The 12,299-nt window shown below is 59.6% G+C and overlaps 1 protein-coding gene across 7 annotated transcripts; it reads left to right on the forward strand.

Moving 5' to 3' along the window:
- The first annotated feature begins 1,135 nt into the window (after positions 1–1,135).
- Positions 1,136–12,266, forward strand: WNK3 (WNK lysine deficient protein kinase 3). Of its 7 annotated transcripts, none has more exons than XM_069774249.1 (21): positions 1,136–1,260; positions 1,516–1,812; positions 2,950–3,122; positions 3,202–3,422; positions 3,491–3,648; positions 3,733–3,821; positions 3,895–4,114; positions 4,638–4,827; positions 4,897–5,072; positions 5,131–6,516; positions 6,607–6,723; positions 6,838–6,948; positions 7,037–7,064; positions 7,144–7,224; positions 7,334–8,199; positions 8,791–8,971; positions 9,139–9,185; positions 9,533–9,750; positions 9,830–10,053; positions 10,584–10,702; positions 10,799–12,266. In XM_069774249.1, the coding sequence occupies exons 2-21, from the start codon at positions 1,678–1,680 to the stop codon at positions 10,922–10,924; spliced, it is 4,866 nt and encodes a 1,621-aa protein (XP_069630350.1). In that variant the 5' UTR covers positions 1,136–1,260; positions 1,516–1,677; the 3' UTR covers positions 10,925–12,266. The 7 variants fall into 7 exon arrangements, with proteins under 7 accessions (XP_069630350.1, XP_069630351.1, XP_069630346.1 ...); XM_069774250.1 differs by having other exon boundaries at positions 1,181–1,260; positions 1,653–1,812; XM_069774245.1 differs by lacking the exon at positions 1,136–1,260 and having other exon boundaries at positions 1,271–1,812.
- Positions 12,267–12,299: the final 33 nt, after the last annotated feature.

Consider the following 12,299-nt stretch of genomic DNA (forward strand, 5'->3'; position numbering starts at 1 on the left):
GCGAGCGATGAGGAGAAAGGAAAAGAGGGGAGGGGGGAGGAGGAGGCGTGGCCGAGGGAGGGGGGCGGGGCGGGGCTAAAGGCGGGAGGCCGGAAAGGACTACAGTTCCCGGCGGCCCCCGCGCGGCGGCGGTCACGTGACGCAGGTGAGCGGGAGGGGCGGGGGGAGGGTGGGAGGGGAGCGGGGCGTATGGGGGGCTATGGGGGGGGCGGGGGGGCACCTATGGGGGCTAGAGGGGGTGGGGGGAGTGTAGAGGGACTCCTGGGGGGGCCGGGGGCACGCGGGGGCTGGAGGGGATACGGGGGTGTAGGGGGGCTATAGGGGGTGGGGGGGCATATGTGGGCTATAGGGGATGTGGGGGCATAAAAGGGCCATAGGGGGTGGGGGGGCATATGGGGGCTATAGGGGGTGGGGAGTGCACGGGGGCTATAGGGGGTTCGGGGGCATAAAAGGGCTACAGGGGATGAGGGACTACACGGGGGCTGTAGGAGTGGGGGGGCATGTGGGGGCTATAGGGCATGTGGGTGCATAAAGGGGCTATAGGGGGTGGGGGGCATATAGGGGCTATAGAGGGTGGGGGGTGCACGGGGGCCATAGGGGATGTGGGGGCATAAAAGGGCTAAAGCAGTATATATATATAGGAGTAGGGAATATACAGGGACTGTAGGGGTCGGGGACATATGGGAGCTATAGGGGGTGGGGGGCTACATGGGGGCTATAGGGGGTATTGAGATACATGGGGGCTATAGGGGCTGTGGGGCACATGGTGCCTATAGGGGATATGGGGGTACACAGGCTATAGGGGGTTGGGGGCGACATACGGGGGCTATAGGGGGTGGGTACTGGTCAGAACTGGGCATACACCACAGCTAGAGGACGTATAGGGGCTATGGCACCTATAGGGGCTATAGGGGGAGGGGTACAGGGTGGGTCTGGAGGTGGGGGGGGGCTACACCCACAGGGTACCTATAGATCCCATAGTGGGTGGGTGGGGGCTGGGGTACCTATAGGATCTAGGTGGGGGGGGAAGCCACCTGCCCTCAGGAGTCCTTCCTCTGGAGGAAGAGGAGGCCAGCGGGGGGGTGCCACCCCCCCCCTCCAGAATTTTGGGGACCCCCCTAATTAACCCCTCCCCCCAATCACCCCCCCCGCTTAACAAAGCCTCTTTGTTTCCCCAACAGGTCCCCCCATAAGGGGGGGGGGAGACACCGCCACCACCAGTGACACCAAGGGAGGGGACACAACACCCCCAAAATCGAGGTAACCCCATTGGGGACCCCCCCAAAACCCCACCCCCACCCAGACACCTGTGTCCCCCCCTTCCACCCCTCCCATAGATCCATAGGGTCAACCAAGCCACCCTTGGGAGCCTCTTTATTTGGGGGGAGGTCCCCTCAGCGCACCCCAGTATTTAAGGGGGGGTGGGGGTGGGTGAGGACAACCATGGCCACCGATTTGGGGGACCCCAAAGTCCCCACATCCCCCCCTGCCCCCCCAAAACGCTTCTTCCGGAAGAGCGTAGAGTTATTGGAGGATGAAGAACGAGACCCACCAAGTGATGGAGGAGACCCAGAATTTCGGGGAAACCTCGAATTTCGGGGTGATCTCGAATTTCGGGGAGACCTCGAATTTCGGGGGGCTGCCGGGGGAAGGGAGGAAGCAGAAGAAGAAGCGGAGATGAAGGCGGTGGCCACTTCGCCGGGGGGAAGGTTCCTCAAGTTCGACATCGAGTTGGGACGTGGAGCCTTCAAGACGGTCTTCAAGGGTTTCGACACCGATACTTGGGTGGAGGTGGCTTGGTGTGAGCTCCAGGTGAGCCCCCAAAATGGTCCCTTTTTTGGGGAGGCCGGGGCTTGGCTTCGTTAAAGGGGGGTGGGTTAATTAATCGGTCTTAAAAAGGCGGGCGGTATCCAAAATTCCTCGTGGAGGTCTTCCAAAGTCAATGATTCCCCAGGAAACCTGTGATCGGTCTTTCAAATTCGACTTGAAGCTCTTCCAAAGTCAACAACGTGCCAAAGTTCACTGTGAATCCTACAGTTGGCCCTTCAAACTCTTCTTCAACCCCTTCCAAAGTCAATGACTACCCAAAATTCATCATGAACCCAACAGTTGGCCCCTCAACTTCATCTTGAACCCCTTTCAAAGTCAGTGACACCCCCAAATTCATCCATGAACCCAATGGTTGATGCCTCAACTTCATCTTGAAGGTCTTCCAAAGTCAATGACACCCCAAAATTAATCATGAACCCTATGGTTGGCCCCTCAAGTTAATCTTCAACCCCTTCCAAAGTCAATGACCCCCCCAAATTCACCCACGAACCCTATGGTTGGCCCTTCAAATTCATCAGTGACCTCCCTCCAAACCAAATAATCCCCTCAAATTCACCATGAACCCAATGGTTGCCCTCCCCAACTCATTTTGAACCCCTCCCAAAGCCAATGACCCCCCCAAATTTACCATGAACCCTACAGTTGGCCCCTCCAACTCATCGATTCCCTTGTTTAACCCTTCTGACCCCTCAATATATCCCACGTTCATTTTTCCAAAGTCCTTGATGCTACACCCATGTGCAAGGTCCCCTTCTAAGCACCCCTAAATCTTTTCAATTCACCGCAAATTTGTCCATTTATCTGCCAAATTTATTTACCCTTTTAAGTTGCCAGATTCCTCAACGTACCCTCAAAATTAATTCCCGAAACTCTTAAATTCATCATCCCAAGGCACCAGTGAATCCTGGCAGCTCCTGATGTTGGGCACGAGGCCACGGTGAATTAATTACGGCCTCTTTTAACGAGCAGCAAATGGTCTGCAGGGAATTGAAAGAGCTTTGCGGCGTGGCAGGATGGGGTTTGCCACTCAGCTTGGCTGGTGATGGCAACTGATGATGATGATCCTTGAATCTGGGGTGGGTTTGACGTTGCTCCTCCCCCCCCCCCCGCCTCTACCAGGACCGCAAGTTGACCAAGGTGGAGCAACAACGGTTCAAGGAAGAAGCAGAGATGCTGAAGGGGTTGCAGCACCCTAACATCGTCCGCTTCTACGACTCTTGGGAGTCCACGGTCAAGGGCAAGAAGTGCATTGTCCTCGTCACTGAACTGATGACCTCCGGCACCCTCAAGACGTAAGTGACAGTGTTTTGCGGCACGTGGGCATGGCAAAGCTGGGGAGATGACGGCGGGTCAGCATATCCTGTCCCGCAGGTATCTCAAGAGGTTCAAGGTGATGAAGCCCAAGGTGTTACGGAGCTGGTGCCGGCAGATCTTGAAGGGTCTCCACTTTCTCCACACCCGTACGCCACCCATCATTCACCGGGACCTCAAGTGTGACAACATCTTCATCACCGGCCCCACGGGTTCTGTCAAGATCGGTGATTTGGGTTTGGCCACCCTGATGCGGACCTCCTTCGCCAAGAGCGTCATCGGTAAGACCCGCCGTGCCGAAGCGCGCCCACCGGTCACCAGTTGATGGGTCTCACCAACCATCCCGTAGGTACGCCGGAATTTATGGCACCGGAGATGTACGAGGAACGTTACGATGAGTCAGTGGACGTCTACGCCTTCGGGATGTGCATGTTGGAGATGGGCACCTCTGAATATCCCTACTCCGAGTGCCAAAACGCTGCCCAGATCTACCGCAAAGTCACCAGCGTGGGTTCCCGGTCTTGCCGGTGTGTGCCAACACCCTCCACCACCATGGTGGTGGCATTGTCACCGTGGTTCTTCCTCTTGTAGGGTATCAAGCCGGCCAGCTTTGACAAGGTGACGGACCTGGAGGTGAAGGAGATCATCGAAGGTTGCATCCGGCAGAACAAGGCAGAGAGGTGGGAGAAGCGGGGGTGCCGCATGGGGACCTCCTAGGTGATGCCTTGCTGTTGACCACGCCGTCGCCCGCAGGCTTTCCATCCGTGACCTGCTGAACCACGCTTTCTTCGCCGAGGACACGGGGTTACGCGTGGAGCTGGCAGAGGATGACGGGGGGTTCGACTCTTCCTTGGCACTCCGGCTTTGGGTGGAGGACCCCAAGAAGTTGAAGGGGAAGCACAAGGACAACGAGGCCATTGAGTTCAGCTTCAACCTGGAGGCCGATGTCCCCGAGGAGGTGGCCTATGAGATGGTGAGTGGCGCGGGGGTCCAGGGGTGGCATCTGGGGGCTGAAAACCCTCGGGGGGGACCCCAAAACCCCTCTGGGCTTGGCCCCTCCAACTTGTCTTGACCCTTCCCGAAGTCAAAGAACCTCCAAATTCATCAGAAACCCAACGGTTGTCCCCTCAAGTTGAATTTGCACCTCTCCCAAAGTCAATGACTTCCCAAAATTCAGCCTGAACTCTTATAGTTGGCCCCTCAAATTCATCTTAAACTTCTCCTGAAGTCAATGACACCCCAAAATTCACCATGAACCCCACATTTGGCCCATCAAACTCATCTTGAACCCCTTCCAAAGCCAACGATCCTCTAAATTCACCATGAACCCTATGGTTGGCCTCTCAACTTCATCTTGAACCCCTTCCAAAGTCAATGACACCCCAAAATTCACCAATGAACCCTACGGTTGGCCCCTCAACCCTTCCAAAGCCAACAGTTCTCCAAGTTCACCACGACCTGCTCCCCACAAACACCCCATTTTCTCCCCCAACCAGGTGAAATCCGGCTTCTTCCATGAAAGCGACTCCAAAGCCGTCGCCAAATCCATCCGAGACCGGTTGACATTGGTGAGGAAGACACGGGAGAAGAAGCAAGCGGAAGGTCGGGGGCTCCCTGAAAATGAGGATACCGAGGTGGACCAACACGTCCGTCAGCAGCTGCTCCGGCAACAGCCCCTCACTGCTGGTGAGATTCCCAGCTTCCACCCCATGGCTGGTGGCCCCCCAAAATTGCTCATCCCTGATTGCTCCTCAGCAGGCGAGGGGCTTTTGGAGAACGGTCCCATCTCAGATGCCACCAGCACCTGTTGTCTCACTGGGGCGCCTGAGCCCACACCACAGCTCCTTGGGTGCTACCAACGAGGGTCACCAGGACCCCCCCAAGATGGGGCATCCCCTACCTGTGGCCGTCCCATCCCCTTGCAGGTGCCGGTAAGTCCCCGTCACGCCGGGGTGGGTTGGGGACCGTTGGCACCACCGCCCACCGCAGCACCTTGACCCCCAGGTCACCTACGGGGTGGAGGGCACATCAACAGATGTCACTGGAGGTGCCACCACAGCAGTGCCAGAGCCACCCGGCATCGACGGGGAGCCGGGGGTCGGTGTGACGCAGAGCCGCGGGATGTCATCAGTGGTGGTCGCACGGCTGCAACCAGCTCCTGGGGCGCCGGGTCCAATGATGACATCGGTGGTGCCCGGCATGCAGCTGGCTCCGGGGATGTCACCAGCTCCAGGGGTGCCACCACCAACTGGAATGCCACCAGCTCCAGGAATGCCACCAGCTCCAGGAATGCCACCGCCAACTGGGATGCCACCGCCAACTGGGATGCCACCACCAACTGGGATGCCACCAGCTCCAGCAATGCCACCACCAGCTCCAGGGATGCCACCAGCTCCAGGGATGCCAGCTCAATCGGTCCCCATCGTGCAGCTGCAGCCAGCTCCAGGGATGCCACCGGGTCCAGGGATGCCACCAGCCCAAGGGATGCCACCACAGCCAGTCCCCACCATGCAGCCACAGCTGGTGCCAGGGATGTCACCGGCTCCAGGGATGCCACCACAACTGGTAGCCACCATGCAGCCGCAGCTGGCTCCAGGGATGCCACCAGCTCCAGGGATGCCACCACCAGCTGGGATGCCACCACAGCCAATCCCCACCATGCAGCCACAGCCAACCCCAGGGATGCCACCAACAGTGGGAGTGTCACCTGCTCCAGGGATGCCACCAACCGTGGCAATGGCCCCAACCACAGGGATGCCACCAGCTCCAGAGATGCCACCAACCATTGGGATGCCACCAGCTGTGGGGATGCCACTGCTACCTGGCTTGGCACCAGCTGCAGGGGTGCCACCAACCGTGGGGATGCCACCTCCACCTGGGATGCCACCAGCCCCAGGGATGCCACCACTGTCTGGCATGCCACCAGCCCAAGGGATGCCACCAACCATGGGGATGTCACCGGCTCCGGTGATGCCACCAACCATGGGGATGTCACCAGCTCCAGGGATGTCACCAGCTCCAGTAATGCCACCACCACCATCCGGGATGCCACCAACCATGGGGATGTCACCAGCTCCAGTGATGCCACCACCATCCGGGATGCCACCACCAACATCTGGGATGCCACCAACCCAAGGGATGCCACCACCACAGCTCCCCACCCTCCCAGCAGGTCCACAACCCGAAGACCTGTCCCTGCACGCCGATCCCCCGCCGTCTGCCACCAACCCTTCAGATCCGGTGCCCTTCCTCCGCGTCCCTGAGGCCACCACCGTCCCCGAACCTCCCGGTGCCAAACCCGACCGTGTCCGGCAACGCCGAGCCTCCTGCCCTCGCCCAGAGAGGGTTCCTCGCTTCCAACTGACCGTCCTCCAGGTCGGGGGCGGGGAGGGGGAGGGACACAGATGGACTTTTATTGAGGGGGGGGACAGGGACACCCCATAACTCATGTCCCCAACCCTTTAGGTCTCGTCCCCTGGGGACAACACAGTGGAGTGTCAGCTGGAGACCCACGACAGCAAGATGGTGACCTTCAAGTTTGATGCCGATGGGGACGCTCCCGAGGACATCGCCTGCTACATGGTGACCCCCCCCCTCCCCCAAACCCCCAAATTCCTCCTCACCCCCTAAATCCCCCCAAATTAATGTGGGGTGTCGTGTGTCATCCCCCAAAATGTCCCCAAACCCACCCTCAAGGTTGAGGACAACTTCGTGCTGGAGGGCGAGCGGGAGAAGTTCGTGGAAGAGCTGAAGGCCATCGTGGCGCGGGCGCGAGGGATCCTCGGTGGCCCCCCCGTGGACCCCCAGGTGCCCCACCCCCACCCTTACACCCACCCCGGACACCTGGGTCCACCCCCACCAGTTGACCCCCCCCCCAAAATGTGTCTCCCCACAGGCAGGACCTCCTGAACAAGCGGGTGGTGGTGAGTAGCGGGGGAGGGGAAGGGGCGGGGGTGGGGTCATCCCCCCCCACCCTGACCACCCTCACCCCTTCCCCCCCAGGAGAAGGTGCCCCCCAGTCGTCCCCCGTTGGTCGTTGGAGGTTTTGCATCAACCAGACCATCAGGAACCGGGAAGCCACCGGTGGGTCATCCTAGATGGGACGTGGCGGGGGGACACACACGACGACACACCAGTGTCCTCCCCTCCCCCACAACCTCCATGGATTTGGGGGGGTGTCACCTCCTTGCAGGTCCTGGGGGACCCCCACCCAACCGAAGAGCCTTGGGGACATCCCGCGGTGGTGAGGTGGATGCGGTCCCAGATGTTGGTGGCCCTCAAGAGCCAGGGATGGTTGTCACTGGACCCCAAGAACCAGGTGGCCCTCAAGGACCAGGGACGGTCATTACTGGAGCATTAGAGCAGGATGGACCTGGGGGACCAGAGATGGTTGTCCCCAAATCCAGTGACCTGGGTGTCCCCCAAGAACAGGAGATGAACGTCCCCAAACCCCACGGGCTGGACGCATGCAAGGGACCAGAGACAATTGTCCCCAAACTCCATGAGCTTGGTGTCCCTCAAGGACAGGAGATGACTGTCCCCGAACCCTGTGACCTCGGTGTCCCCAAAGGACTGGAGATGATCATCACCGGACCCCAAGACCCAGGTGTCCCTGAAGGACTGGGGACAATGGTCACGGGCGCTTGGGAACAGGATGGACCCAGGGGACTGGGGACAATTGTCACCAGACCCCAAGAGCTGGATGAACCCATGGGACCAGAGATGACCATCTCCAAACCCCAAAATCTTGGTGTTCCCCAAGGACCAGGGACAACTGTCACCAGCACTTGGGAGCAGGATGGACCTGGGCAACCAGACATGATCGTCCCCAAACCTCAAGAGCTTGATGACCACCAAGGACCAGAGACCATCATCCCTGAACACCAAGACCTGGGTGTCCCCCAAGGACAGGGGACAATTGTCACTGAAGCTTGGGAGCAGGATGGACCATGGGGACCTGAGACGATTGTCCCCAAACCCCAAGAGCTGGACGTCCCCCAAGGACCGGAGACAATCGCCATTGGAGCTTGGGAGCAGGATGCAACCATGGGACCAGAGGTGATTGTCCCCAAACTCCAAGACTTGGACATCCCCCATAGACTGGAGATGACCATCCCCAAACCCTGAGACCTTGGTGTCCCTCAAAGACCAGATGACAGTCCCCAACCCCAAGACCTTGGTGTCCCTTGAGGATTGGAGACCATTGTCCTCAAACCCCAGGACCTTGGTGTCCCTCAACCCCCAAGACCTTGGTGTTCCTCAAACCCCAAACCCCAAGACCTTGGTGTCCCTGAAACTCCAAGCCCCAAGACCTTGGTGTCCCTGAAACCCCAAACGCCAAGACCTTAGTGTCCCTCAAAGACCATCGATGACCATCCCCAAACCCCAGGACCTTGGTGTCCCTTAACCCCCAAGACCTTGGTGTCTCTCAAGGACCATCAATGACCATCCCCAAACCCCGAGACCTTGGTGTCTCCCAAACCCCAAGGTCTTGATGTCCCTCGAACCCCAAACCCCAAGACCTTGGTGTCCCTCAACCCCTAAGACCTTGATGTCCCTCAAAGACCAGCCATGATTTTCCCCATCCCCCTGCCCCCCCTGACATTTTGGGGGGGGGCTGGTGACCACCTCAGCACCCTGTTTCCGCAGGACCCCCCAACGGAGAGGACCCCAGGCCGTCCCACCGCTGGGGGGGGGTATTTTGCCCTGGGGTTTAATTGCCCCCGCCTGAAAAACCCCGTCAGCAAGAAGACCTGGGGGCGCAAGATCAAAAGTTGGGCCCGGCGGCTCCGGCAGCCCCCCCCCACTGCGGGGGGACCCCCCCGGCCAGGTAGGGTGGGGTGTCCACCCACTTGTACCCCCCATTTATCACTCCCATTTATAGCCCCCCCATTTATCACCCCCATTTACAGCCCCCAATTTATGTCCCCCCATGTATACCCCCCATATGTATCCCCCCATTTACCCCCTCTCTATGCCCCCCCCCTTGTTCCACAGGGGAGGTGGAGGAATTTGGGGATCCCCCCCGGCGGGGGCATTGCCAGGTGGGTGTTTGGAGGGGGTCCCCGGGGGGGGAGCACCCCCCTATGGACCCCCTCAAATTGTTCTATGGACCCCCCTAAACTGCCTCCCAGAGACCCCAAAACTGCCCCAGGGACCCCCCAAATTACCCCCGAGACCCCCTGAATTACCCCCAGGGACCCCCAAACTGCCCCAGGGACCCCCCAAATTATCCCCAGGGACTCCAAAACCGCCCCAGGGACCCCCCAAACTGCCCCAGAGACCCCAAAACTGCCCCTGGGACCCCCCAACATCACCAGGGACCCCCCAAATCCTCCCCCCCTCGCCCCCCATCCGGCTCGTATTGCTTCTATATCCCCCCCCACCCCAGCTGCTAACGAACCCCGAATCGACCGACCCCCCTGAAACCGAAGGCGATTGGGGGGATCCCAGCTCAGAAAGTGAAAGTGGGGGGGTGGGGGGACCCCCCCATCCCCCAGGAGCCCCTCCCCGCCCCCCCGGATCCCCATCGTCCCCCATGAGCAGCGACGGGGAGACGGACCCTGAAGACGAAGATTTACGGGTGGAGCTGCGAAGGCTGCGGGAAAAGTAAGTTGGGAGGTCATGGGGGGTTTTAGGGGGGCCCCCCAATATTGGGGTACTCTCCCTGACCCCCCCCCCAAAATAGGCATATCCAGGAGGTGGTGACGTTACGGGCGCAGCAGGACAAGGAGCTGCAGGAGCTGCATGGGCGTCTCCGTGCCCTAAAAGAAGCTCGGGGGGACCCCCCAAAATTTGGGGGACCCCCCCCGGGGGATTATGGGGGACTCCCTCATCATTGCCCCGGGGGATCCCCCCGACGGCTTCGGGGTGCCAAGGGAAGAGGAAGGGGAAGGGGCGCGACAATGACAGGTTTGAGGCGCAGGGAGGGGGTTTGGGGTGCAAAGAGGGAGGTGGGGGTACAAGGGAGGTTTTGGGGTGCTCCATGGTCTGGGGAGAGGGGTTTGGGGTACGGGGGGGTTCTGGGGTGCAGGGAGGGGTATTGGGATGCAAGGGGGGGTGTTGGGGTGCAAGGGGGGATTTGGGGTACTGGAAGGGGGTTTTGGGGTGCTCTATGGTTTAACGAGGGGGTTTTGGGGTGCAAGGGGTGGGCTGGGGTGCAGGGAGGTGTATTGGGGTGCTCCAAGGAGAGGTTTTGGGGTGCAAGGGGGGGCTTTTGGGGTGCACCTTGGTCTGGGGAAGGGGTTTCGGGGGAGGGAGGGGGTTTGGGGTGCAGAGGGGCATTGGGGTGCTCTGGCAAGGCGGTTTGGGGGTACAGGGGTTTTGGGGTGCTGTGGGAGGGGATTTGGGGCTACAGAGGAGATTTGGGGTGCTCCCCCCCACCTCCCCAACACTCAGATGCCTGGGTCGTCCCCCCCAACCCCTTCCCCTCCCCCTTACAGGCCCCATAACCCCCCCAGCCCCCCCAAACCCCCCACCGGCCCCTCAAAAAAAGGGGCTCTTCACCGATGACCTGCACCGGCTGGTGGATGAGTGGGTGCAGGATACGGCCCGAGCCCAGGTAAAGGGGGGGGCCCCCCTTAAACCCCTTTTTGGGGTGCTGGGGGGGGTCCTCAATATCTAAACACCTCCTTCCTCCCCCCCCCAAATCCCACAGGGGACCTCGTCGTGGGTGGCCACCCTCCGCGGCGCCCGGATGACCCCCCCAAAATGGGGAGTGGTACCCCCCCCCAAAACCAACCTCCATGGGGGGGGCAGCCTCCTCCCACCAGGGGCTGAGTGAAGGGGGGGGGGGGCCGGTACCCTAAAACCGCTGCTCCTTCCCCAAATCCCCCTGTTTTACCCCCAAACCCCCCTATTTTGGGTGCCATCCCCCTTCCCATATTCCCTTCCCCGGGTGACCCCAATTTTCGGTCCCCAAATTGCCTCATTTCACCCCCCTCCTTGGTTTGGCCCCCCTGTAGGGTGAACCCCAATTTTTAGCCCCCAAATTGCCTCATTTTACCCCAAAATCCACCTTTTGGGGGGGTCTGATGCCCCCCGGGGGTTGACCCCAGTTTTCACCCTCAAAATCACCTTGTTTTGCCCCAAAACACCCTTTTTTGTGGCCTGCCCCCAACCATGCAGTGACCCCAATTTTCGGCCCCCAAATCACCTCATTTCATCCCAAAACTTCTTTTTTTGGGCCTATTGCCCCTTTTTGGGCCTTCCCCATGAGGTGGCCCCACTTTTTGGCCCCAAAATCGCATCGATTCACCCCAAAACCCCCTTTTATGCAGCCTGCCCCCACCATGCGATGACCCCAATTTTCAGCCCCCAGATCACCCTGTTTCACCCCAAAACTCTTTTTTGGGGCCTATTGCCCCTTTTTAGCCACCCCATGAGGTGACCCCATTTTTTGGCCCCAAAATCGCATCGATTCACCCCAAAACCCCCTTTTTTGCAGCCTTCCTCCCCCATGGCGTGACCCCACTTTTTGGCCCCCAAATCACCTAATTTCCTACCCCAAACCCCCATGTTTTGCCCCATTGTGAGATGACCCCACTTTTCAGCCCCTAAATCACCTCATTTCACCCCCAAACCCCCTTTTTTGGGCCTATCCCCCTTTTTGCTCCTCCCATGAGGTGACCCCAATTTTTAACCCTAAACCAGCCTCATTTCACCCCAAAACTCCATCGGTTGAACCCCAACCCCTCGCTCACCCCCTCATTTGCCCCCAAATCCCCGGTTTTGCCCCCAAAACCACTGGGAGCCCCCAAACTGCCATATTTCACCCCATCCCGCGCCCCGCAGGCCTGGGATTCCTTAACGCAGCTGTGGTGGGGGGTGTGGGGGAACTGGCCATACTGGTGTTACTGGTGACCCCCTCCCCCATCCTGGTCGTACTGGTACGACTGCCCCTCCCCCACTTTACCCTCCTCCCCCCCCAGCCCATTTTTGGGTCATTTCTTCATGTTTTCTGCCCATCTACCTCACCCTTCACCAGACAGCGAGGTTTTGGGGTGAATTCCTGGGTGTTCTAGTTCTGGGGAGGAGGAAGACGTTTAATTTTCGGGGGGGAAATTACTATAAAGTTCGTAAAAGAAACTCAAAACTGAGAAATAAAAGCGTGGCGCCACTCCCAAGATGGCGGCTCCCGCCTCAAGATGGCGCCGCCC

This window comes from Haliaeetus albicilla, chromosome 29 (genome assembly GCF_947461875.1).
Source record: "Haliaeetus albicilla chromosome 29, bHalAlb1.1, whole genome shotgun sequence".
Taxonomy (NCBI): domain Eukaryota; kingdom Metazoa; phylum Chordata; class Aves; order Accipitriformes; family Accipitridae; genus Haliaeetus; species Haliaeetus albicilla.

Excerpts from the sequence above, each read along its gene's own strand:
- WNK3 (XM_069774245.1), top strand. The coding sequence starts at position 1,444 with ATGGCCACCGATTTGGGGGACCCCAAAGTCCCCACATCCCCCCCTGCC. Across the intron at positions 1,813-2,949 it reads TGGCTTGGTGTGAGCTCCAG|GACCGCAAGTTGACCAAGGT; the intron begins GTGAGCCCCCAA and ends CGCCTCTACCAG. Across the intron at positions 10,054-10,583 it reads AAGGGGCGCGACAATGACAG|GCCCCATAACCCCCCCAGCC; the intron begins GTTTGAGGCGCA and ends TCCCCCTTACAG.